General features: G+C 35.7%; 1 protein-coding gene across 2 annotated transcripts in view; it reads left to right on the top strand.

The window, feature by feature from the left end:
* Positions 1 to 25,918, top strand: part of PRKD1 (protein kinase D1) — a 114,361-nt gene that overhangs the window by 68,621 nt on the left and 19,822 nt on the right. Inside the window, exons 3-11 of one of the 2 annotated variants that reach the window (XM_079308690.1) lie at positions 4,400 to 4,531; positions 5,221 to 5,381; positions 8,104 to 8,127; positions 16,665 to 16,875; positions 18,494 to 18,571; positions 21,219 to 21,423; positions 23,801 to 23,924; positions 24,662 to 24,739; positions 25,315 to 25,594. In XM_079308690.1, coding sequence (XP_079164816.1) covers positions 4,400 to 4,531; positions 5,221 to 5,381; positions 8,104 to 8,127; positions 16,665 to 16,875; positions 18,494 to 18,571; positions 21,219 to 21,423; positions 23,801 to 23,924; positions 24,662 to 24,739; positions 25,315 to 25,594 — 1,293 coding nt within the window. The remainder of the gene's footprint in view (positions 1 to 4,399; positions 4,532 to 5,220; positions 5,382 to 8,103; positions 8,128 to 16,664; positions 16,876 to 18,493; positions 18,572 to 21,218; positions 21,424 to 23,800; positions 23,925 to 24,661; positions 24,740 to 25,314; positions 25,595 to 25,918) is intronic. The other variant, XM_079308691.1, reaches the window with a different exon arrangement.

Below are 25,918 nucleotides of genomic sequence, written 5' to 3'. Positions count from 1 at the left end.
AAGTGATTATTTATAGTCAATATTAAGGTCCTGATAATTTTAGTTTAGTTTTTAATTCAGATTTTAGGATGGAGATCAGATGTGGAGTGTTTGGCCTGTATGAACTGCCAGAACTCTGCTAACTTTAATGAAACTGTGGAAACTGAAACTGGATTTGATTGCCAGGATTGAAAATAATAAAATTATTTCCTTCTTCTTAGTCTAGCAGAACTGTATACTCAGTTAATTGTTGTTGTTTAACCAGTGCTTGAAGTTAGTAGTGTTTAGTTGTGAGTTATATTAATTTTTAAGTGATGGATGCCAGCACTTCTTGTAAGTAAGGGCTCAAGTTACAAATGCCTGTGGGAACTCAACAGAATGCATTACTCTTAAATGCATTCCAAATGAGAGAAAGTAGCAGGAGAATGCCTGCTTTTCATAGCTGCAAGTTATTGTTAGTCTTGTGATTGCTAGTTTCTTCTGCTGTGAGATGCATGGATGCAGGATGACAGTGAAGCTCTGTCACTCATAATAGCAGGATCTCACCTCTGCTTATAGTTCAAAGCCCTTTTGGACTTGGAACACAAAATGATGAAGCAAATCATTTGCCTCTTTCTGAAAGCAAGACCTTGCTTCTCTAATTTGCAATGTCTTCATGTTTTACTTTCCATCTGTGCTGAATGATAGATCTTACTACTGAGCCCAGGACAAGGAGTACTAGCCATTAACAGCCAAGTCATTAATATACTTGATGAAATAGTCTTGTCAAAACTGTTGCAGTTTCAATGTCTGTGTTTTGGTGATACTAGGAAAACTTATATAGATGATGACAAGGTAGACTGAGTTAACAGTGTCATATAAAGAATATAATATTGCAAACTTTTCTGCAGAGTAATTAAGCTTTCTAGGATGTGCTTACAGCCGTATTTGGAGGTCCCTCTTTTTTTATAGCAGAATTTTAAATCCAGCCACAAAATTGTCTTCACCCCATCAGTACTCTGTCAAAGCAAAAGGGTTGCCTGATTACAGAAGGTTTTTGTTACCAAGACAGGTCTCAATTTAATCTGGAAAAAAATATACATATCTTTCTCTAAATCAGCAGGATATTAGTTTGTTGTTTTTGTTTTTCAGTGAACAACAGGAATATTTTGAAAGTTAAATGTTTAAACATTAATGGCTGCATGAAAGGCTTCCTAGACATATAATTTTAAAAAGTTGACTGACTGAATGGTAGCAAGAAGTTTAAAAGGAGGACTTAATTTATAAACCACTTCCTAAGGCAAAACTACTCATGGGAGATTTGGATTTCAGGTTTGCTTCTACAGAGAAAATTACATATGCTTCTCACAATCTCAATTTTTTTTAAGCTATTTTAAAATAATATATTTTTAATCTATTATCTAAATTGTTAAACTAATTGAAGTTAACTAAGTTACCGATTTTTTTTTGTAGGCTATTTGTGGTTTTGCTGCACTATTCATATTATCTGTAAAACTACCCAGTAAATCAATGTAAAACTTCTCTCCAGTCTTCCAATTTAGTAAGTGCCATTGATGCAAAAGAGAACTTAAATACAAGCATAACATTAGGTTATTCAATGCAATTGTTGTGAACTTAGATACGTAAATACTTTGCTAAATTGAGATTTAGGCTGTTTTTATTGTACATGAGCATTGCTTCAATAGTTGTTTGGTTATTACATGTATGCACCTATACAAACAATCTCAGGAAAGTCTATTTTTGTAAACAAAACGTTTGTGTCTCTAAAACTCTCATATGCTATAAAAATTCATGCCTATCATGTCTTGAGGGTGCTAACACTAGGGTTTTCTTTGTCTTCTGCTTGGGGACAGGTACATACTCACTGAATATCTTGTTTCCATCAGCTTCTTGATTTTAGTTGGAAGCTTCCTGAACCAATTGGAAGCTGGTAGGGCATAGTGTTCCAGTTTTGGTATGTATTCTTGAAGAGGCTCCTACGTACATACATACATACATTTTTCCATTATCATTTCATTTGCAAAGAATCAGAGATGTTAATCACAATATTCTTCATAAAGCTGTAGGTTAATATGCTATGCAAAATCCATGAACAAAAGTCTGGAACAGAAGAGCTGAGGTCAAAACTCTAGTTGTAAAGTCTGAAGGAGACAAATAGAGAGATGGGAAGGCTTAGTGATGTGTTTATAGCTGAGTTGCTGAGGAGATGTTGTTGCATGTTGTAGTGTGTTGTGTGGCTGGAGTCTCCAGAGTGCTGAAGACATGTCTTCACAGATATATCATAATTTCACAGACCAGGCAAGAGAAGAGGAAGTGATCAAGGTTCAGTATGATTTGCATCTGTAATTTGATCTCATCCAGCTGCTGATCTATCACAGCTCAGTTGGTACCCATATGTGGTAGGACCATACAGGTGTTTGCTGCCTGTGACAACTTTTCCTTCTTTGGCCGCATGCTAGTCATAGTAGAGGCCCTGAAAAACTATTCCTTCTTGAACTTCACAGATAAGTGATCTATTGAGAAGGTGTTGTTCTGAATTCCTATCTTCAATATGAAATTAAAGAGGGAAGTTAATGTGCCTGTATTTTGTTCTCTTTGTACAAGTGAAGTATACAAATGTGTTTGTATTTCAATAACATCTAAATATATTTTAAAGCTTTGAGTGCTTGACCCTTCCAACATACTCTTTGATTTGGTTGGAAGTGTAGAAAAACATCTGACAATGTGCAGAAAAAGATGGTTCACTCTAAATTCTAAGGTAAAATCACAACAAATATGTTCAACATCTAAAATGTGTACTAAAGGGAGGGTGTCAAGAATCTGAAGCCAGGTTCTTTTCAGTGGTGCTGAGCAATAGGACAAGAGGCGATGGGCAAAACTGGTACACAAGAAGCTCCACTTGAATCTGAGGAAGAACTTTACTGTGCAGGTGACCAAGCACTGGATTGTTCTAGTAAAAACTTTTTTAAAAATTGAAGTTGGGCATGATTGGAATCAATGGATCCTACTTTTGTGATGGTATTCTGAATACTTTTGTTAATAGATCACAAGACTGGTTGAGACTAGAAACTAATTTTTACTGTGGACAATTTTGGAAAAGAGTAACAGTTTTTTTGCAGAGAAGCAACTGAGACCAGGACATAAGTCTTTATTGGTACCCTCCTCTAGTTAGTTAAAAATGTTTTCTTGATCAGCATGCAGGTTTTTGGTTCTCTTTTCATTAGTAGACACGGAACTAGATAGGGTATTTGGATCTCTTAGGAATTCCTTTGAATGGAACCATTAAAAAACAGGGCTGGAGGGGAGGGTTGTTTTCGTTTTGGGTGTTCTAGTTTGTTTTTTTTCCTTTCTGTCAGTTGCAAATCAGGAATGTATTTCCGTTGAAAGACAAAATATTTCTGTTAAGTGCCTACATACCTATTGCATTCATCCTGCAATCTTTGAAGACTAAGCATACAAATAACTCGTTTAAATGGCAGTCTGAATGAGATCAAATGTTTGCATATGTGATTGGTATTTAATGACATTTGACAGATATTTCTTTAGACTATCTGATACATGTTTGAGATATTTAATAAGAAAAGGAAATATTTCATTTAAGTCTGTTTTTAAAAATGTTGTGGTATTTGCTGTCTCTGTATTATAAATAGCTTTTAAAACATTTTAGTTGGTTATTTTTATAGTTTGCACTAGTGCCTTTAACTAGCCCCTCTAACTTTTGCACCTCTTACAGTAATTGCAGGTTCATGTCACCTTGTAAAGATTTTGTACTTCAAGAAATGCATAACCATCTTCCAGGCTGCCCTGCAAGGTTTTTTCTTTGTTGAAATTTGGGTGTATCATGACATGTTTTATTTTTAAGCTCTGATACATGTTTTCAACCAGTGTGATCAGTTCACCAATCCCAACATTGGCTGCTGAATTAATTCTGCCAAGTGATCAGTAGAAACAACAGACTATTTTAGATACGCTTTCATTTACTTGTCAACAAAACCTTCCAGAATTTGTTTACTGGATGTGTTTGGTTTATTTTATGTATGTGTACCTTCAAGGTGCAGTGAGTCATGCTTGTAAAAGAGTATTTGGAAAAAATTCTGACATTTGATTGAACTCTTGACAATTTTGGTAAATGTTGATATGCTATTATAGTCCTGTGTTTGATTGAAAAAATATTGTCAGAGGTGTCATTGCTGCAAGTTTGTAAATTCAGCTTTTTGCTTTTTTCAGTGGCCATTGTAGTCTGAGGGTATACCATCACTGCTTTTATCTTCAAAATATTGTGCAGTGAACAATTCCAAGTTCAAGGGTCAGCATCATAGTTGCCAAAAGGACTTTTGCCTTGTTCTGTGATGAAGTACCCCATAAGTGAAGAATAGTACTTATATTACTAATTCTGTTAATTTTTTGTATGATCTTACAGCTTCTGCTACTTTTGAAGACTTTCAAATCCGTCCCCATGCTCTGTTTGTTCACTCATATCGGGCTCCAGCCTTTTGTGACCATTGTGGAGAGATGCTGTGGGGGCTGGTGCGTCAGGGACTCAAATGTGAAGGTGAGCTGCAGTGAGATGCAGTTTTTCAGTCTAAAGAAGAGACTTCTCCATTCTAGTACCATGTGTTGGGTCTAATGCTGCTTTAAAATTTGTTAGAGACATTAAGAACTGTCAAAGTAGTTAACTGATTAAAGAACTTACCTTTTGACTACTCTAAGGCCTTAGATATGGCTCTGTGACCTTAAGTGTAAAAAAATTTTGTTGATACGTATTTTTAAGAAAAGGCTACATATCTTACTCTTCCCTTACAATTCTTAATGAGCCTGTGAATCATTTTGTATCACAGTAACTCTGAATATTTAACTGAAGTTACTCTCAATCCAAATGAGTTCATAATAGCTAAGTTTTCTCATTTTGCCGCACCTATTTGTCTTCTGGTAGGCTGAATCCAACAGAATATACCATTTGCAGTGAGACACCCTTGCCTCCCAAGTGCTGGTCATAGAAATTTCCTGCTCTTTGAGACCATAGATTTTCAAAAAGAGAAAAACCACTGATTGTAGATGTATCTATTTTGAGTTGATAACATTATATCTCTAAAAATTTGCTGGAATAGAAGAGCAGAGGGAAAAGTTTAATAAAAATTAAGCCTAATGTTTTTGAATTCGTGTTGTTTTTGAAAAATCCAAAATTCTTTGCTTTTTTGAGCAGTAAACCATAATCAGATGGTTTTAAATTTCTCTTTTCAGGATGTGGTCTAAACTACCATAAGAGATGCGCGTTCAAAATTCCTAACAACTGCAGTGGTGTACGGAAAAGACGCCTGTCCAATGTGTCCCTAACAGGACTGAGCACCGTTCGAACAGTTTCCGCAGAGCCCTCACCCAGCGTGACGGATGAAGCCCTTCTGGTATGGGATTCCCTAGCTGTAGAGGCCATGGGAGGAGCTGAGAAACGATGACATTTCATGCTGTAGAATCTGGTTTTGCCTGTTACAGACTACAGAGGAGGGTGGTATGTAAATTATAAAGTAAGAGAAGGCATCTTGACGTAAAAGGGAGGTCACCAGCATAAGGTATGTGGGTTTAAGGTATGTGTCACTTCTGATACTCCCAGGAGTCTCCTCCTTTGTCAAGAATTAGGTTGTTTTTAAGGTCTAAAACTGCCACCCATACTAATATAAGTAGTTGGATCTTGGAGAAACTGTCTTGGAACTGGATTTTCTAGAGTTTCTTCTATATTGGACCATTATTTCCCTTGGCATATTAAATAGGAAAGATTTGCCTCATTAAGACACTGACTCAGTCATCACAGCATTAAACTGGATATCTGTCACAGTCAAGTCTGTAGTTAATTAGTTGGAGCCTGCATATTTGGCATATTTCTGAGTGTTCAGAAGAAAGTAGGAGAAATCTCCATTAGATCCTTAAATGGCTCTTTGTGGTAAATGTATTTATATATATATACAGATGTACAGTATACACAAAAGCATGTAAATGTATGGTATATTTGTATATTCATTAATATATTAGTATCCTGAAATGAAAGCAACACTTCTGAGAACTAAATGTTGATTGGAAATTACAATGATACCTATTATTTATTTTTAGCATGTTTGTTCTTTTTAGCACTCATGGTCATAATATACTTGAATAGATAAGATTTTACACAGTGTATAAATGAGTCCACTCCTAAGTGAAGGTTTTGAAAACCTTAAGGTTTAAAAGAGAGGAAAAAATTTATAAGTACACACAACAATTATCATGTTTTCCTCTCAATTAGAGTATTAAACTTATTAAACTTGACATACTAAAAGGACACTATTGCAAATTATGTAGACATGGTATTAGATGCAGTACCATCTACGAACCATAATTATGTACTTATGCTACTGATTATCATTAGTCTAAAGCTACTTGGAAATTAAGGTTAACATTATGAATCTGTATTTTTAATTGAAAAGCTGCATAAATGAGTAAGGTGCTTAAGTTCTGCAAACTACAGCAACAAATGTTTACGGATTAATCATAATTCTCAGCAGGTTGTTTCAGAAATTACTTAAACCAAGACAGAAAATTTTGAGGAAGGCTGGCCCTAATTCTGATCTCAGTTTTTTGTTTTGTTTTTTTGGGTTTTTTGTTTTGTTTTGTTTGTTTTGTTTTGGTTTAAAACAATTGTGTAAGTCAGCATTCTGGTATACCCTCTATAAATATTCTGCATTGCAGTGTACAGTTAATATGTAGCAAAAATTTTTCAATTTGAAAACAAATTATATGACTGTGTTGTTTGCTGACACATTCTTATACGAAATACATGTTTTGCAAAGCTATATATTTCAGAATGTTTGAAATCATTAAAATTGGCAGTGAAAAAATGCAGTAAGTGTCATCTATACTGCAGGCCATACATCTGAGAGCTTGTAAACATTGGTGTCCCTGTGTTGATGATTCAGAACATCACACATGCTCATACACACCTGCACGCCCAAAGAAAATATATTTACAGTGGGTAAAGGGATGGGCCTAGAGAAATCAAATAGCTTTCTTATCTCACTTTTATTTAATGAAATCATGGTATCATTAGATTTGTGGAAATGCTCTCACATGTGGCTTCTGTATGTCTTTTGTTCTGTTTAATTTTTTTTCCTTTGAATGCATTTCCATCCCTGCCTTCCCTCCTCCATCCCCACTCCCCCAGCTTTTTGTAAGTGGCATAAGCTTTGTCAAGTCTCATGTACCAGATCTGTCCTTTGGACTCAATTCTTCTGCAGTGCTTGTGAGATAAGTTTTATGACAGTTTATATGGTAATGCCAATCAAACCATGCACTTTGGAATGTCTTTCATTTTTCTACAGTCTGTGTGAATATACTGAAAAACATCAACCTTGTTCATGAAACTGGATCATATATTACTAATATTGACATATTACTTGAACCACTGCTAACAAAATACAATCTCTGTTATATCTATCAGTTCTTCAAATAAGACTAAAATAAATTTATTTTTACCCCAAATTATCATGTAGAGTCAGAGCAGTTGAGAGAGAATAATTTTTGGAGATCTTTGATAGATGTAATTATCAAACTGAGTTGTTTTTCCTTTTTTCTTGATGTTGTGTGCTCCTGATAGGAGACATAGTGTGTCAACCTGCCTTTTGGAAAAGTGACAGTTATAAAGTTAATAAGTTATGCCCTGTCTTATGAAATTGTGTAATTTAAAAATCTTTGAGGTAGGATAATGTGGAATCATGCAAAATGTACCTATACTTTAATTATCCTTGCATAGGGAACCACCATGCATGAAACAGTTACAGTTTGGGTACAAATGTTTTCATTGGCCAATAAAACATTTCGTTTGAGCTGAAAATGACTACAGCTTTAAAACTCTACCTGCAAAGAATAAAATCTTCTTTTGATTCTTAACTTAGTAATGTAAAACTCATCAACAAAAATGCTAAAAACAAAGCATAACTAGGCAGATACAAATGCAGTTCTGAAGCATTAATTCTGTAAAAAATAATGAGGGTATAATATGATCCCACATGCATGCTTGCTTCTAAAATAACATTATTTTCTGTCTTTTTCTCCCTGTTATTTCTTTGTTCTTTTTTCTTCTTTCCAACTACCTGTCAGTCTCCTGTCAGCCCTGGCTATGAGGTATGTACTGAATTTACTCCCTACCATGCTATCAGCAACATCCTCTTTTATGATTATCAGAAAGAATTTAAAGGCATGCAGGTATTAAATGAGATCTGTAAAGTCCAGATTCCAAAGTGAAGGTCATAATTCTTATACCAAACAATAAAATTAGTGAACATTAAAATGTTTCAATACAAAAGTGACTTCTTAATTTCTTAGGCATGAAAGAGGTCATTGGTTAGACTGAAGCCCTATTTTAAACTGGTAGTAACACATGGGAAAAAATTTTAACTTCTCTTTCAGGACTTAGGAATTGGCTAGAGTAATGTTGAAACTAAGCATTTTATTTTTAAGTTGAACAAACCATGCATTCAAGTGCTCACCAGCAATAAACTTCTCACCATACTACCATTGGGGTAGCTCTGTCTTTCACACTGTGGTTGAATTAAAAAAAAAAAACAAAACAGTCTAGGATTCTATATTTCTGTGGAAATAGCCATGAACAGTGTACAAATAAGCTTACAGCTCTATATAAAAAGAGTGTCAAGTCTAAATAAAAAATAAAAAATATTAAATGGATGATTCATGTCAAAGGTTGCTCTTTGACTTTCACTATGGATTTTCTAAAGAAGTTTGGTTTATGTTTAAAGTTTCAAAAGCTTTTGAAGCTAAGAAATATTGGCATCTTTTCCTTGCAGCATGTATTTGGGATGCAACCAGAAAAGAGCAGGCTTTGCAAATGTTAGAAATACTACATTTTAGAAATATGACATAGTTAGTCTGAGGAATATTCTGTTATGCTAAAATGAAGATTTCCATGGCCAAACGTCTATGTCTTTGAAAGAAATAACTTCATTTCCTATAATCATAGAATGGTTTAGGTTGGAAGGGACCTTAAAAGTCACATGGTTCCAACTCCCTACAATAATTAGGGTAATCTCCCACTAGACCAATTGCTCAAAGCCCCATTGAACACTTCCAGGGATAAGGTTTCTATTTCTTCCTAAAACACACACATTCTTACTGTGTGCCCCCGAATTCCAGCTCCACACAATATCCATAAACCACAGTTTTTGTAATATCTAAGATAATTATATTCTAAATACAGTGGTGTCTGATAAATGATGAATCCACTAATCTGGATGATGGATGAGTTACCCTGAAGTAGCAGGGGTTAAAGGCAGGCATGGGAAAAAATGGTATTTGGAGGAAAAGCAAAATTGTATTTCTCTTGTGAAAAGAAAATGTCTTAGCTATCTATGGTTTTGCTTCAAAATACATTTATATGACACAGTACAATTGCATTTCTATTTTTTAATATATGTTTCCATTATTTTGGGAAGTTTTATTTGTTTTCTAGAAGTAATGAATCAGGTCATTTTATAAACATACTTGAAGTGATTTCTCTCTGAAAAAGTCTAGCTGAGCTTTGCTTTTAAAATAGGAATGATGTCTCTCATGGGGCATAGGTAAGTGGAATGTTACATACTAGCTTTGCTTTTTGATGAAGAATCAGGAATTACAGTTCTTTTGCTAAATAATTTAAAATTTAAAATGTAAATAGTTTTGGTTGAAATGACTATTTATGTGTCACTGACAGAATACAAAGCACCAGGTGTTGCTTGCCTCTGTAGATTTGTTATAAGCAGAGCTGGCTTGAGGCTTTTTAGCTATATATAGAAGAGTGATTCTGCAGAACTAGGACACTAGATGCTCTGGGAGGGAATTGTCTTAAGTTGTAGGTGGCCATTTTCTGTTTCTCCCCTCACATCCAACACTTAATACAGATGCCCTTTTGTCTTAGCCCACTGAAATAAGGAGTCCTTGTTTCCAGTGACTCAGAAATAGTCACTCTAACAAGCCTTTGTTTTCCACACTCCTACAGAAGATGCATTCTCCTTTTCCCAGTTCCAGTCTCTATAAAATCTTGTGTGCCTCCCCAGCTCACTGAACTGGGAAAAAAAGGCCCTTGAGGGAGAGAATAAAGAAAAGCTGGGGTGTTGCAGCTGAGAGCATCTTGGTACCTTAAACAACTTCTAATTACAAGTCCTTTTAATGGCTGAAGTAGAGTTCATTAGACCTAAGATCCTCAAAGGCAAAGTTAATATTTTCTTTTGAAGGCAGTGAATTAATACCATTCTGTTTTGTTCTTGTCACCCTCAAGTTATCTTTCCATGCTCCAGATACACATTGCACATTCCGCTCTGTCTGAATGGAAACTTACTTTCAGTGTGCCCATATGTTTAGTAAAAAATCTTTGTGCTGTTTTGGATAGAACTCTTGGAGTTTGCTCCAAAATCCAGAGTTTATTTAAAAATAATGGAAGGGGAAATATAGGCTTTGAGTAATTAAACCAATCCTTAAGTAATGTTAACATTGATCTGGTGTCAGATCCACCAGGTGAATATTGGGTCATGCACTGAACAGAACTAAAATTTGAGAACTCGGTGAATCTGACACTGGAAGTTGAATATTTAAATAGGAATTTGAGTTAATTAAAAATATAAACAATTATTTTATGTGTTTTTTTAGGTTTTTTTCCTTTTTACAATAACTTAAAACAGTGAAGCATACTAAAGGTCAAAATCAAAAAGTATTTCAAATGTAGTTCTCTTTTTCTTAAAGTGTTGTATATCTAAGATATTCAAAGTTCAGCTGAACCCCATATTAAATCATTTTTGGACGCTGAAGGTAAATTTGGACTGGCTTGCTTTACACACTGCTATGCCATAAAAAAGTAGTCCCAGTACTACCTGCCATGCACTAAATGCTGTAGAAGTGAATTTGTTGTAACCAATGCAAACTACATTAGTGCTTTCCTGACCTAGTTTGCCCCAATATGATTGTGTCTATAAGATGCTGGAAAAAAGGCTTTGTGCTGTGTAAGTCTTACTATGGCTGTGGTGCTAGCAAATCCACAAAGAAAGGGCTTTTGTTTTGGGAATTCCCTGGGTCTGAGGAGTCAGCACAGTCCCACAATGCCTGCTGAAACCCAGTAATCTTCTATTGCCAGTTTCCAAAATAAGGCAGGTTACAGACAGAGCATTCAAACCAGTGTCTGCTGCTATTGATGTCTGAGTAGAGGAATGGCAAACATAATAATAGCCAGCTGTGGATAGTTTAATATTAACAGCTTGTACTGCAGTCAGTTCTTTGATGTGTTTACACATGTGAAAGTGAAATGTTTTTCAGACCATAGCTATCTGACTGTGGTGCTTGTAGGATTAAATCATACACTTGACTTAAAGAGAGGAGTGCAAGAAGCCTTGAAAGACAACACAGTTGATTGCAGTCTGAGTGTGGTATTTCAGTATATTTAACTGAAGATTTGTTTCTTTGAATTCACTTAATTGCAGTCACATAGTTTAATTTGTACAAGAAAGTCAACATTTGCATTGCATTAAAAACAGAGTTCCTGTGGTTACATAGATATCTAGCACCTCACTTGACAGTAGCTTCCTGTGAAGAAATGGTGCATGAACATACTAGGGCTTTATCCTCTGTCTTTAATATAGGAAGGAAATGCATGTTTCAAAAACTCTGCTTCAACACTAAAAATGAAACTTCATGCAGTTACTGCTGTTTGGTTTTGTAAAATAGACATCACTTTTGCCTGTTGTCCCAGTAAATAAAAAACCCTAGATTGTATTAGTTTATTCTTTTGTTGAGACAAACATTTCAAAATTGTAGGAATACTTTTATTTCTGATTGAATATCTCTGTAAAAATGCATCTGTAAACTACAGGAATAATATTGCAACACTTCTTAGATACTGAGCCTCAAAAGGTTAGCATTTCTTTATGTAAGTTTTGAACAAAACCATATATTTAGGAGAGTATAGGTTGTGTAACCCATTCTCTTTTGAGAGAAGGTTACTGACTTGAGCATGTTTCCACAACCATGATTACCAAGATGGAAATTTTGCTTTCTGACTCTGACAGAACATGAAGCCTTTTGATTAAGTTTTGTCAGAATCCCTGGGACATTTTTAGTGGGACTGTCACAATCCTTTTAAAGAAATAACGCAAACAGCAGTCTCCTATGTTTTAGACTAGCCCATGGAGCTGGGTTGCAGGGCTGTCCTTGTCTCTGTTCCCAAGAGGCCACCTCTGTGTCCAAGCAGTCAGCTTTTATTGCTTCCCGTTAGTCCCTTCAGCATCTCCCTACAGTTTCTTTGATTTCTGTGCCTGGAAGGAATAGGTGTGAATGCTACAAGACGGCCACACTCATTGAGGTAGTAAGAACAGCTGAATCTATTGATAGGGAGTCAGTATTTATTTCAGTTTCTTAATTGCATTTTGCAGTGTATTTGGACAGGGTAGAAGAGAAAGGAAAGATCTGCTGAGCTATTTTTATCTTAGGGGGACTGTCTTCTTCCTGCAATAACTGTACAATGATTTTATGCTTCTGGCTAATGTAGACAAATTGTTGTGTCTTCTAATAGCTTTCAACAAAGCTCATCAGAATTCACATGAGGGGCTTCAGTATATTTAAAAAATTCAAAGAAATTGAACAAGAAGCAAGGCATCACTTAAAAGTCACAAGGAATGCCCCATGTTGGGGAAAAGATTGGCACATCTTCCTTCTTAGAGTTTTAAAAAAAACATCTCTTTTTTTTCTTCCCCCCGCCCCCAAAATTCTATTATATATTCTCATGATTAAAGCATAATTGAAGTCTCTGGATGTGATCAGTATCACTGGCATAGTTGGACAGTCCAGTTTTCTTGGTATTTGTTGTCATTTGGAAAATCATACTCTTGAGTTGTTAAAGTATAGATTATCTTGCTGGGATGATTGTTCTAAAGAACTGTTTAGTACTTGGAACTGTGCAGGCTGTTAGTTTCCATGGTGTAATCTGGTTAAGCAGTCATTTCCTGGGAAGTTTCCAGACTTGCTGAGTCAGTAGTCTGGCTGGCTACCAGGAAAAACTCATTTATCTTTCTAACAAGCCAGGCAAGCCAGCTGAGGAGAAGGTGCTTTGTGGAGGAGATTTTTGCTTTTCCAGTGAAAATAGGATAGTTCCTGGTTTCCTATGTTTTCAGGGGCTTAAAATTGTGGCATCTATCTGATGCTGGGAGTGCTGAAAGTCTGAGGTGAGGGATCTTGACAGGGCTTTTGGATGATATTGGAAGGAGAAGCTTATCTGACAAGAGAGAGGAGGTACTCCTCCTAATCAGTCAGTCATCAGAGGGTGTGGAAGATGCTCCAGTTGCTGCTGCCATGAGTTATCTGTCACCAGCTTCCCTTCCCCTGTTGCCTTTGAGCAGGACCCAGGGGGCACATTGCCTCTGACTGGAAGAGGGAGGGAGTGAAGTCAGGCAAATCAGGCCTGGGCATGCAGGAGTGAGACCAGATCCATGAATTCTGATGTCTTTTCCAGCATGGGAGAAGGTGAAACTCAGCTTTACCTCTTGACCTGAAAGAACTCTAAGTTGAGAACTGCTGGTGCCTTACATGGCATGCCAGGCTGCTGTCACATAGCAGCCCAGCACTTCTGGAATGGCAAAGAGAAGCTGAAATGCTTTTCTCCATAAATTGAACTTGAAGACTGACATCTTACAGTAGTTTAATTGGTTTGATATCCATTACTGCTTGAACTGTAGAGAACACTTAGGGATTACTAACAAAAACTTAGCTAATTGTCTGTTTAGGAACACAACTTGACAGCCACGTGAAATGAGACTTGCAGTAAATATTTCAGAAATTATAACTGTGCATTGACTAATATAAGTTTGGAGAAAAGAACCCTACCAAACAACATGACAGAAGCTTAATTAGTGGTAACTCTATTTGATCAAAGCTGGTGGTATGATGAGTAACTGTTTCGGAATTATCTCAGAAACAATCAACGCAATGTAGGGCATCTAGAATTCATTTTTTGTTCAACCTGACCTTTTCTCAGAAATATACATCAGCACATTAAAATTGAAAATTTTGCCATCAATTAGAGAAAAAATATAGCACACTTATACTGTACCCCACCTGAGATTTGATCAAACATCTAGGTCAGAAGCAAAGCTGTAGGGAAGACTGTCTCTCTCTGTTAGTCATAGCTGCCCAAAATTAGTCTCAGTACATTTCTGCAACACTACTGAAGTTTCTAAAACCTGCAAGGCATTTGGTGAGGAAAACTGCCAAACCAGCTTTATAAAATCCTTTAAGCATGAAGTCACCTAAGTATAAGTCATTTGGACTTTGCTTTTTGTAGTATTCAGTTGCCAAAATAATTTTGGGTTGGGTGATAATTTGGAAAATGAAGGCAGAGAGTGATCACAGAAAATAGGGTTTAATTTAGATTACATTAGTCAGGATGCTAAGACAGATGACAGCATTGGGAAATATTTGGATCACTTTTACTGCAGACAAGAGTAAGATTGTCAAGAAATAGCTCTAATGATAAGGATGGTAAACTGAAGGATTATTTTGCTATAGTGACATAATGAAAGCAAGTACTAGAACTCTTTCCCTTAAATATTCTCACTCCTTTTCATTTAAGCTTCATTTTAAGACACTAGCATCACTACATGCAAAATGTCCACCAAATGCCCAGATTCAAGAAAGAGACAGCAAAGTGTTTGACTAATGTGTTGCAAGCAGTTACTAGAATTAAGACAAACCCTGTAGGAATTATTTTTTTCAAAAATAAAATGTTTACATTAAATCGTAGTATGCCACAAGTAAAACTCTTCTTGTGGGCACTGAAGAGCAAACTCAGGGCTAGATCTCTGGTCATAGGGCAGGATTGAGGCTGTAACTTGTAAGGCACTCAACTAGGACTATGAAGTAGCATCAGTCTGGACCAAAGTTGTTTCTATTCTGCACAGGCATAAAACAGAGAGAACTGCATCTCTATTTGTCACTGCTCCTTGTGAGCTTTGCTCTGTTCACAAACACTGAGGGTTGTAATTTCCAGGTGGCTCACACTAGCTGAGCAATGCAGTTTTCCAGAATATCTGGCTAATGATCTTCTGCCTTCTATTTTACAGACCGGTTCATGTTGACTTCACAGGACTTAGGAATATTAGGCAAATTTTATTAGTAGTTAAGAAATACTCAATTAATTTTATTTTAAATTGAGACTAATTAATTGTGTGGTGTTTTTAATATGCATAAGTGCATTTCAGAGCGTGCAGATTAAAACTTCAGGAAGTCATAAACCCATATTAGAGTATGTACTCAGATTTTTTCCACTTTTATTTGTGATAAAGAAAACACAGGCTTACTTATACTTCTTTCAGTCTAATTTCTTTGTGGTGACCATGTGTACCTGGCTCATACAATGTATTTTGCATGTTTTTGCTTTATTTGGAAGGACTGCATTAGTACAGTGAATATGCCTCTTGGAAGAGACACCTAATTCTACAGTGTAATCAAAGAATTTATCTTCATGACAAGAAATCTATATGAACTTTGTAAGGAAGACATTTTTTCCTCCCATGGCAAATACACTGTGAAGGCAAAGCCTAGGACTAATTACTTAGGTTCTTTTTCCATTAAAATGACATTTCAATTCCTTTTAACTCCCAAAGTCTCAGACAGAAGCATACAAAAATGTATTTTTCTGTATTAGCTGACTGTGAAATAGTAATCAGATGGCAGAATTTCTGTAGCATTATGTGTTTTAATCTAAGCAATATTTAAAGCTAGTGTCTACCTGAAGCTTCAGCTACTACAGTTTTTGAACAGTGCAGGCTCACTCTGAGTGATTTGTTTTCTAACCTTCAGTTGTCAGATGATAGTCAGAAGGTGCTGAGTTTTAAATAATCAAGCTGCATTTTCTCACTTTTTTTTCTCCTTTCAATGTTAATTGTGGGTGTAGTTTGGTTGTTTCTCAAGGGCAAGTATTAGGAGAATGCAGTTTTCTAGGTGAATTGTTTTCTGGGTTAATTATTATATGTACATCTAAATTAATTTAGTAGAGAAAGTAAGGTAACTCTTCCAGAAATATATATATGTATATATGGATATATAAATGTGTAAAAGAGGTATTTAAAGGGAGGGGGTGTCTGTGTATATATACACACACACCTTTAAATACCTGTTGTGATCTATTGTGCATAATCTAAATGTGGTAAGGTTAGTGATAGCAAAAATTATAAATAAAGGGGATAGAAATTACTAATAGTTTTTCTGTTGTTATCCTATATGCATATAGAATAACATAATAATTTTCTTAATGTTTATACAAAAAATACAGCCTTTAAAGTTACTTTTGATGTAAAACAGAAAGCAAGAGGTAAAAATGTTTCTTATTAGAATGTAAAATGTTTTTCTGAGAAGTATTAATGAGCATTTAAATGTTGATTATTTTTTTTTCTAATAAAAACCTGTTTCAGTCACAATGTGAAGTACATGATAGTGTTGGGAAAGGTGTTGTTCAGTACCATTCAAATTTTTCAAAAGCAATCTGAGAGAAGCATGATGCATCTTCTGTTAGTATTTAAAGACCCTTACGTGACTTTTTATGATGTATGACTGTTATTGAAGTGAGAGAATATATGAATGTGATATTATTTTAAAAACAAATACAAAACTCCTTTTTATATATTTTGCAGCAAAAGACACCATCAGAATCATACACTGGGAGAGAGAAGAGGTCAAATTCACAGTCCTACATTGGACGACCTATTCAACTAGACAAGATTTTACTGTCAAAGGTTAAAGTGCCTCATACTTTTGTCATCCACTCCTATACACGTCCAACAGTTTGCCAGTACTGCAAGAAGCTTCTCAAAGGGCTTTTTAGACAGGGTTTACAGTGCAAAGGTGAGTAAATGTCCTTCAGGAGCAGAAAAGCTAAGTATAATAAAATTAATAAATTAGTGTTTGAACGGTTACTATGTAGCCTTATTCATGATTTCCTCACTAAACTGTCTATGTGTAGGCACATGTACAATTACACTGGATTAAGTTGCAGTCAAAATTACAGTAATTGGTGCTCTGTAGGAGCTGACTGGGCTGCTGTTCATTCTTACCCTTTAGTGTATGTACTGTAGCTCACATTTTTCATTCAGGTGTAAATGGTATTGTATTTGGCATAAGTGAACCTGTGCTTACAGCAGAATAGTTAACATAATGGACTATATTCTTATCTTCATTGTTTCCAATCTACAGTGTCCTGTATGTGAATTGAAGCATATGCCTGAGCCTCAGCAGCTCATTGTTTTGGGGAAGTTGTAATGGAAGTAAAATAAGATGGGGTTATACGAGAATTTAAACCTACATTTTCAGTGTGACTACTGTGTTCTCAAGTCTCATGGCATTGTGTACCTTAGTAGCTGCTGAATGAGTCAGGCCCCTTGGATCATAGCCTAGATTGCTGGCTCACCTTAGCCAGCCTTAGCCTGCAAATGCAAAGCATTGTGCATGCTATGGGCTTGGAACATTGGCTAATGGATGATTAAAATCACCTTTCTTCTATTACAATGAATAATAACTATCATAAAATAATCACTATTCTTTGAAAAAATTCCAAGTTGCATTCATTTAACTTAAGGTTTGATTCTGATACAATTTAACTAAAGCAAAATATCTATCAAAGCATCGCCTGTTTCAGTTCATTTTGAATCCTGGTGACCTAAGCAAATGTTAAGCTAATTAAAAAAAAAAAAAATTATCTGTAGTTTGGCACTGCTGCTGTACCTCTAGTTGATTTTTGGATCAATCTTAAATAATTACAAGGATATAGGCAACCTTAGTATATTTTTTCCTTCCTGACTCTTTGGTTTTCCTGGTGTGTTAGTAATTTACAGCTCATAGTTTAAGTCAAATGTGCTCATAAGCCAAAAAAAACAATTCCCATGACATCTAATGAAGTGCTACTAACACATATGAAAGAAGTAAAAAAAATATTTGAAAAATAGGGAAAGGACTGAAAGAACTTGCAGTTGCAAGCTATCTAGAAGTTGCCTTGAGATGTAAAAAACAAATATTTTCTCACTTAAAATTGTTGGCTAGGGTTCTCCTGTTTCAATTTTCAGTCATCAGTATTTCCTATGTAGTCAGTCTCTTAAACTGCAGCTGATACACTGCAACCCATTCTGCTTCTTTCACTGGAAAAGCAGCTCTGGCTTTGGACCCAATCACTTGTGTCTCCTCATCACTCCCCTAGATGAGTTGAGCACCACTTTGGCTGCTGTAGTGCTGCTCCACCCAGCTACTTTTGGAAAGGCATTTTTTCTCCTCAGAAATTTGGTTCTAGCATCTTCATCCTGTCCTTCTGTTGACAGGTAGCATGGAGCCAGACTAGTGCACACTGTCTGAACATATGACTTGTATTCATGAAATGATAGAGTTCAACATCTATAGGCTGGATAGCAGGAAAAAATGTAATTATATCCCAGGAAAAGAAATAATTTGGCTGTATCCCTTTTTCACTTACCAGACTGTAGATTCAACTGTCACAAACGCTGTGCTCCTAAAGTGCCAAATAACTGCCTGGGGGAAGTTGCCATTAATGGAGGTAAGTTGCATTAACAATTGTTCCTGTCATTGTTTAAACCATCAGTTAAATTAAAGAGAAATGTGAAGCTGTGAAGTGCACAAACACACATTTTTCCATTGCTTTGGAGTGGCTTTCCTCTGCATTATTTCTGGGGTTTTTTTTCTGAAAAAGGTGTTTATGGATAATCTTCCTGAGAAGGAAAAACATACCTAGAAGAACTAGGAATGCCCTTCAGAAAAAAAATTCCACCATTTATTGATGGCATAAAACTAATCATACCAGTTGCAGCAAATCAAGTCTTGACTATCTGCCTGTTTTCCCATGCGTGTGCTGCTGGTTTTGTGTTAAGCACAAGGGGGTATGGGCAGGCTTGACAGACGGTACTGCAGGAGGAAAGGAGTGGTTGTAGATGAGCTGTTGATCGCCTTGAAAATGTCACTTTCCTGTGTGATAAGGGAATGAGAAGTGTGGTGAAGTCTCAGTTTCTAATGCGTATTACTGTGTTAAGTTGTCAGCCTAAACTGCTGCTGAGGTTAATAAAAGTATTACCTTATGATGCATTCTTTTTTCATTAAATCAGTGGTCTACTTTATTGAAGATGTACCAAGAAATTCCAAAATTAGGAATGTTAACTAATATTTTTTGCGGTATTTCTCATAGTAGCATTACTGTATCACTATGAAGTTTTTATGTTTAATAAAATAATATTTAATAGGAAAATTACTATGAAATAGTAATTTAAGTATTCCATTGAAATGTGACAAGGTGCATGATTTTCTGGAAAGTAGATGATGTTTTCCTATTGAATGTCCTGTCTGATGCACCTCTCGCTGGACTCTTGGAGTCACTATTATTTTTTGTTTTTGTTAATCTTGCACCATTTATACCTTACTTAACCATTAATCATCCCACAACACAACGATTTCTTCAGGAGTGCAAGTAATGTTGCCAATAGAAATTTGTGGTTTGGTTTTCAAAAACTGAAATGTACACCATGAGATGTTAATTCCATTGATGGGAGTATAAAGTTTTCCCTGAGATTTGCGGTCAGAGAAAGTAACTAAATCTGTTCTATAAATTATAAACTTTTTCCTGCATAGATGCAGTTTAAGAGAGGAGTGATTGATCTGAAGTGCTGTGAAAAGACAGGAAAGAACATAAACTTTATTTCTGCACAACTGAACTAAGTGAACAAAATTTACATTTGCTTCTGAAGTATTCCTCCAAATTCCCTCTTTCCATCTGAGGCAGGTGTATTTCATCCCTCCAACACACTCCCCCTGCCTCCTCCCCACCTTTGCTTCACAAGCAACATGCTACTTTTGTTTGGACTTTCCTCCTGACACATGAATCTGATGCTGGGCTAATGGGAAGTGATAGTTTGTTTCAGGAAAGCTTGTCCAGTCACTTGGGGTGAGAACACGTATTTTGGGCTTACTCCCAAGTATATTCCTTGAAGGTTCCAATCTTAAAATTTATAGAGCTTGTCTTTTATGCACCAAATAATGTTCTTAATGTTCTATGATATACATAGAATCCTTGTAGAACTCTGAATGATTGATAGAAAGTCCCTGGGATTATCAAAGGCAATTTTATCTTGTATGTCATTTGTATTTCCACAGTAATTTGGTTCACATTATTTTCAAACTTAATAAACAAAATATAGAATCTGTCATTTTGTCCATCTGCTGTGTGATGCATCTTCCCTAAAATAGTAGGTGAAAGAAGAGCTGAAGCAATGAAATTCCAAGTATAGTGTCATTAGAAAATGCATTATATACTAAATGTAAGGAGATATTTTTAACTGATTGTAGATTTATTAAAAATAAAGATTTTTAAGGTGTTGTAGGAATAGCAAAGAGAGCTTTGCACTGTGAAATGTCATTCATGACTGAATAACTGGTTCTGCTAGAGATGAAGTATGTATCTTTTAATCACATTTATGTCCAAATATCTTAAGACTACTGCACATGAAAACAAACTTTTCAGATGTGCACTTCTAATTTCAGTGAAGTGCATTAAATTCTAAACATTTTGTTGTCTGACAATTCAATGTGCTTTTTCTTATGTTATGTTGCCTACACTGGCTGTCAAGAGCCTTTCTCCACACAATTAGGCAAAAGTTGCTAGGAGAAACTGTTTGATGTGTTCCATGTGATTTTAATCTTACTTCAAATTTCTGAAACACTACAAAATCCCAAAAAAACGACTGCTGTCTTTACCCTCTCACTGGACTAATGATTTCATATTCCAGGGAAATCCATTAACAAGCAACAGTGCAACAAAAAGTTGTTTCATACTCTGATCTTGAGTATCTAATTTGGAAACTGGAAAGGTTACTATAATATAAATATAAGCTGAATAGTCAAATCAGTTAAACCCTAAGTCTTTGGTTTTGGTGCTTGTTTAATATTTATTTTCTAATGACAGGGAGCATTGTTTCAGTGGTATTGATTTTGGTGCTGCTTTCTGCAGGCTTCACAGAAAACACTGTTCCTGTGCAAAGGAATATGAAGTTCACGTTATAAGTGTCTACTTATATTGTCTAGACTACAGGCATTAGACTTCTAAAGAGAACTGGAGTTTTTTGGAAGAGTAAAATGTGCCAGGATGTTGTTGGAGTATTGCATGCTTTTAGATAATAACTTGAGAAATTTTATTCCAGACCTTCTTAGTCCTGGAGCTGAGTCTGATGTGGTCATGGAAGAAGGGAGTGATGACAATGACAGTGAAAGAAACAGTGGCTTTATAGATGACATGGAAGAATCTATGGCTCATGATTCAGAGATGTCAATGGCAGGATGCCATAGTGACAACGGAGAAATGCAGGATGCTGATCTGGATCACGATGAATCTAACAGGATGATCAGGTGAGCTGGGGAGTGAGTGTACCTTCATGTTCCTTTGTATTTATTTGTATGTATCGTGTCTAGGGCTCAAGGGGGAATCTACATAGTCACTATTCTCTCTTATTTAGAATGGGGAATGCTGGTGAAATGTTGAGCATTTGGAAGTGCAGTGAGAATGCTTCAGACATTTAGAGAAACTTTATTGTCAAGTTGAAGCAGCATTTGAAAACTTATGCAAAATTAATTCTTACAGGTCTATGAATATGATGTGAAACTCTTTGTGCATTAAGCACTAGTAAAATAGTTGTTTATTTATTGTTTACTTACTTTCCAAGGCATTCTTTCCCTGGTTTAATGGTACAATGCCTGGTAATTTAAATGAATAAACAAAATGTGTATGTGGCTGTGGCATAACCAGATCTGGACCAATTGTTTGGGTTTTTAGATGCCTTTCTTAAAAGGAATGTTTGATAAACTTAAAGTAGTAATTTGAAGCAAGTTACAGAATAGATCAGTGCTTTGAAATGACAGTTCGGGAAGGAAAACAGGAACTGAGTTATGCAATGTACCTCAGAAGTGAATTAAGAAAAGAAGCATTATTCATTTTTTTGGAACTATCTGAATAGTAAGGGAAAAGTAGGGATTATTCATTGTCAGGGAACCTAAAATAAATTAAGGTAATATCAGCTGTAATTTCCTTGATGCAAGGGATCTATACTTTTAAGGGGTCTGTACCTTATAAAACATCTCCCCTTCACAGGTCTGTTTGACCTGCAATTTTCTCTTTGCTTTTGCTTGTTGGGAGTCTCACTCAGTAATATGTTCCCCTTATTTCTGTGTTACTGTCATGCATCTGTTGCACTAATAAAAAGCAATCCATTTCAACATACAGTTTTACTTCATGCAAAGGTGAACTATTGTCATGTTTATCTGCATAGGTCTGATGTGTATGATACAGACACCTAGTATCATTGGAATATGAGACTGCTTAGATCACAAAGTCATTGTCATAGAACATTTTAGAATTCTAAGTTCAAGCAGACAGCATTGCAAGTTTTCAAAATAAAAATACCCCATACCAAATACTAAAAAAACATTTATAATTAAGGTACGTGTTTTCCTTACATAAGGGACATTCCTGTATTTCCAGTAATACCTCTCTGCAGTTATTTCTAAGGGTAGATTCTGTATCCATGGATAATTTTTAAGTAATCCATAAAAGGCAAATAAAAAGGAAACCATTTGTCAGTACAGACAAGAATAGCTAAATAGAAATGGCAATGGCTAAATCATTTTTAGGCAGAAAAGAGATGTTAGCTGTATGTTGCATGCTTTATTTAATTTTCAGACAGTACTTTTTGCATTTTGATGGGAAACTAACAATTCATTAAACTTATTTCCAGGATGCATTATAGTGAAGCAGGGCCACCTGCAGACATCTACAGTTACAACAACTTTGGGAACTTAATATGCTATCCTTTTCCTAAACACTGTCAGCCCTTTTTTGTTGGAGTTGTTGCACCAATAGCTTTGCTAGCATAATGCAAGAGCAGTGTCTTGCTCTGTTTGCACATACAATGCAGCATCACTGTTTAAATTTCTGCCAGAAACAACCAAGTATTCATGTTTAGGACTGAGGAGATTGAGTCCATATTCCATTACACAGACTCTGCTTTAGGAGCTGTTAACTCTAGCAGCAAGGATGATTGCCTAGGTTGCTTCTGGTTACTCCAGACTTTATCTGATGCTGCTGTCAGGCACACTGTCACATTCCCATGGCCTCCCAGCTTACTGTGTGTTGGCTGAATGGTAGAAAGTTGCAATATGTGTATCCCATAAGGCAGTAGGGCTTCAGTTTAAGTCTTTGAGGGTAGAGTAGCTTAAATCTCTTTCTCTGAGAGGTCCCAGCAGATTCTGTGCTGTGCCTGGCCAGGGTGCATGCAGCTGGGCAGCTGACACATTTCTACTCTGTAAACTGTCATCACTCCATTGTGTGTTTGAGCCCAAGCAAGATCACGGGACAGTAATCTGATGGACAGTGTCTGTGTAGGTTATGAGAGGTTCAAGATCAAGTACTGCTCTGAATTGTACATAGCACAAGCTTGGGCAGTGGCTCCCACAGCCTAGTTAAGGCCCTGGTCATTTGCCCATTTTCTTAGCTCATCTTTAGAAATACTTTTAAAAGAGTGTGTGTAAGCCTGCAGTTTTTTTTCTTAGTTGTCTCAAGACCCTTGGAATGACAAAAAAATAGTGTGCAAACCAGGTCTTCTAACAATGATAAAAATAAATGTGGATATTTTCTGTGTGTCTGTGTACATGTGTTTTGATTTTAAAGTTTTTTTTTCTTTTTGTCCAAAGTTATCTTCTTTTTAAAAGCCTTTAATTATTTATTCTAAAGCCCTTCAACCAGCAACAATATTCCATTAATGAGAGTGGTGCAGTCTGTGAAGCACACAAAAAGGAGAAGTAGCACAGTAATGAAGGAGGGTTGGATGGTTCACTATACAAGCAAGGACACACTGGTAAGAACTGTTGCAGAAGACCTGTCTTCCAGTACATGTTATATTATAGTATAGAATCAAATTCTAACAATACTCTGATAATTTACAGTCACTCATGTAAGGCATTTTTTGCAATTTTTATGATTCTTAAAGTCCCAATTCTTATCATAACTAAGACTGCCACTGCTTGTAAGAACAGGAGATAGTTATAACATACAAAAACCATCTGATTATACCTGTTGCATTATAATAGGCAGCCAAGTGTAAAATAATTCCTAAGGAAGTGAAACATAATGTTAAGGGGTTCTGTGAAGTAGCTTTACTTTCCAGAATTGAGACTTTTGTAAAGTATATTTAGTGCAGAAAAAGACTATTTTCATTCCAACCTGCTAAAACATGAATAAAACCTTCAGTATGTGACCTTTAAAAGTGAATTGGGATGTTACAAGGGATACAAAAAGAATTTTCAATTGTTTTGTGATCATATATATCAGTAAATTGTGCTGAATGTAATGCAGACATCAGAATGACATTTTAAATTTTTAAAACATTTAAAATTTTAACAGAGCTTTTCCTGAAACAGCAAAGCATAATAAGAGGTGTATAAATTCTAAATTCAATTATAAAGTCTTCATTAAAATCTTGTAATAGTTATTGAGTCTTTATTTTTCACAGTATATCTCTTCAAACTAAACAAACATTTTGGCAGTGCTTTTGTGAAATGAGCATTTCATTAATTTACTTGTTTTTCTTTGCAGAGAAAGCGACACTACTGGAGGCTGGACAGCAAATGCATTACACTTTTTCAAAATGATACTGGAAGCAAATATTACAAAGTAAGGAATATTTTTCAATCTCTTTTTATACCACCAAAATATAAGGACTGAATTGCTAATAGATGCTTCCTAATAGTATAACTTCTATCTCGGTTTCAGGGTTTTTTAAATTTTTTTGTTGTTTAAGCTGTATATGTGTGTTTTGCTTTTCACAAACAAGTCTGATCAGAAAGGTGTCAGCTAACAAGGACCTATAAAGTGTATGTTGTGGAAATGAAAAGTTTTTATATGAGAAGTCAACAAGTTTTTATTTCCTAAAGGAGTTCTCTTGATATATGAATGGCCTTGTTTTTTTTCTGAAGATACCTCACTACTGTCTGATAAGTTCAGTTAAGTAATTAAACTTCTATTTCTATTTCTATTTAAACTTCTTGGAGAGAAATACTAGTATTTTACCATCAACAGTCATCTGTACCACAGAGTTTCAGGTTACAAGAGCCTTTTTGTTTGTACAAGAAGCATGTGGTAAAAGGCAATAACTGATATCATAAACTAATCAAATAAAGCTCATGCTGAAGTTTCATATGTTGATAATCTTTACACAAAAATTAATTTTTTTTTTTTTTTCATTTTAGGAAATTCCTTTGTCTGAAATTTTGTCTCTGGAACCTGCAAAAACTTTCACTCTGCTGCCTCAAGGAGCCAACCCTCATTGCTTTGAAATAAGCACAGCAAATATAGTCTACTATGTTGGAGAAAACATAGACAACCTCTCGAGTGTTCCACTGAATAACAGCGTTATCTGCAGCGGTGTTGGCATCGATGTGGCACGAATGTGGGAGATGGCAATACAGCATGCCCTGATGCCTGTCATCCCCAAAGGGGCATCCACTGGGTCAGGACCCAGCCTCCACAGTAAGTCTGTTCATTTCTTCCATTTCTGATCAGGGGAATCACATCTCAAATGACATTGCTCAGTCTTCTGCACACATTGAAAGCATGTATTGCACAGGGCTATTCTGTCATGGCTTGTCACTTGTCTTCCATATTATTTCAAGCACCACAGTTTCTCCTCCATGTGTTTTCAGTTTATAGTAAGACATCTGTATTGATATACAAGTTGCAGATATTTTAGTAGGCAAATAGTTATGAAAATAGTAAGCCTTCTAATTCAAATTTGCATTGCTGGTGTGAGAAATAGCCTTCTTGTGCAGAAGGATGAAGTTTTTCTGAGCTCCA

Source organism: Erithacus rubecula, assembly GCF_903797595.1.
Source record: "Erithacus rubecula genome assembly, chromosome: 6".
In the NCBI taxonomy this organism is placed as follows: domain Eukaryota; kingdom Metazoa; phylum Chordata; class Aves; order Passeriformes; family Muscicapidae; genus Erithacus; species Erithacus rubecula.
The sequence above is the reverse complement of the archived record's forward strand: the minus strand, read 5'-3'. Positions and strand labels throughout refer to the sequence as shown.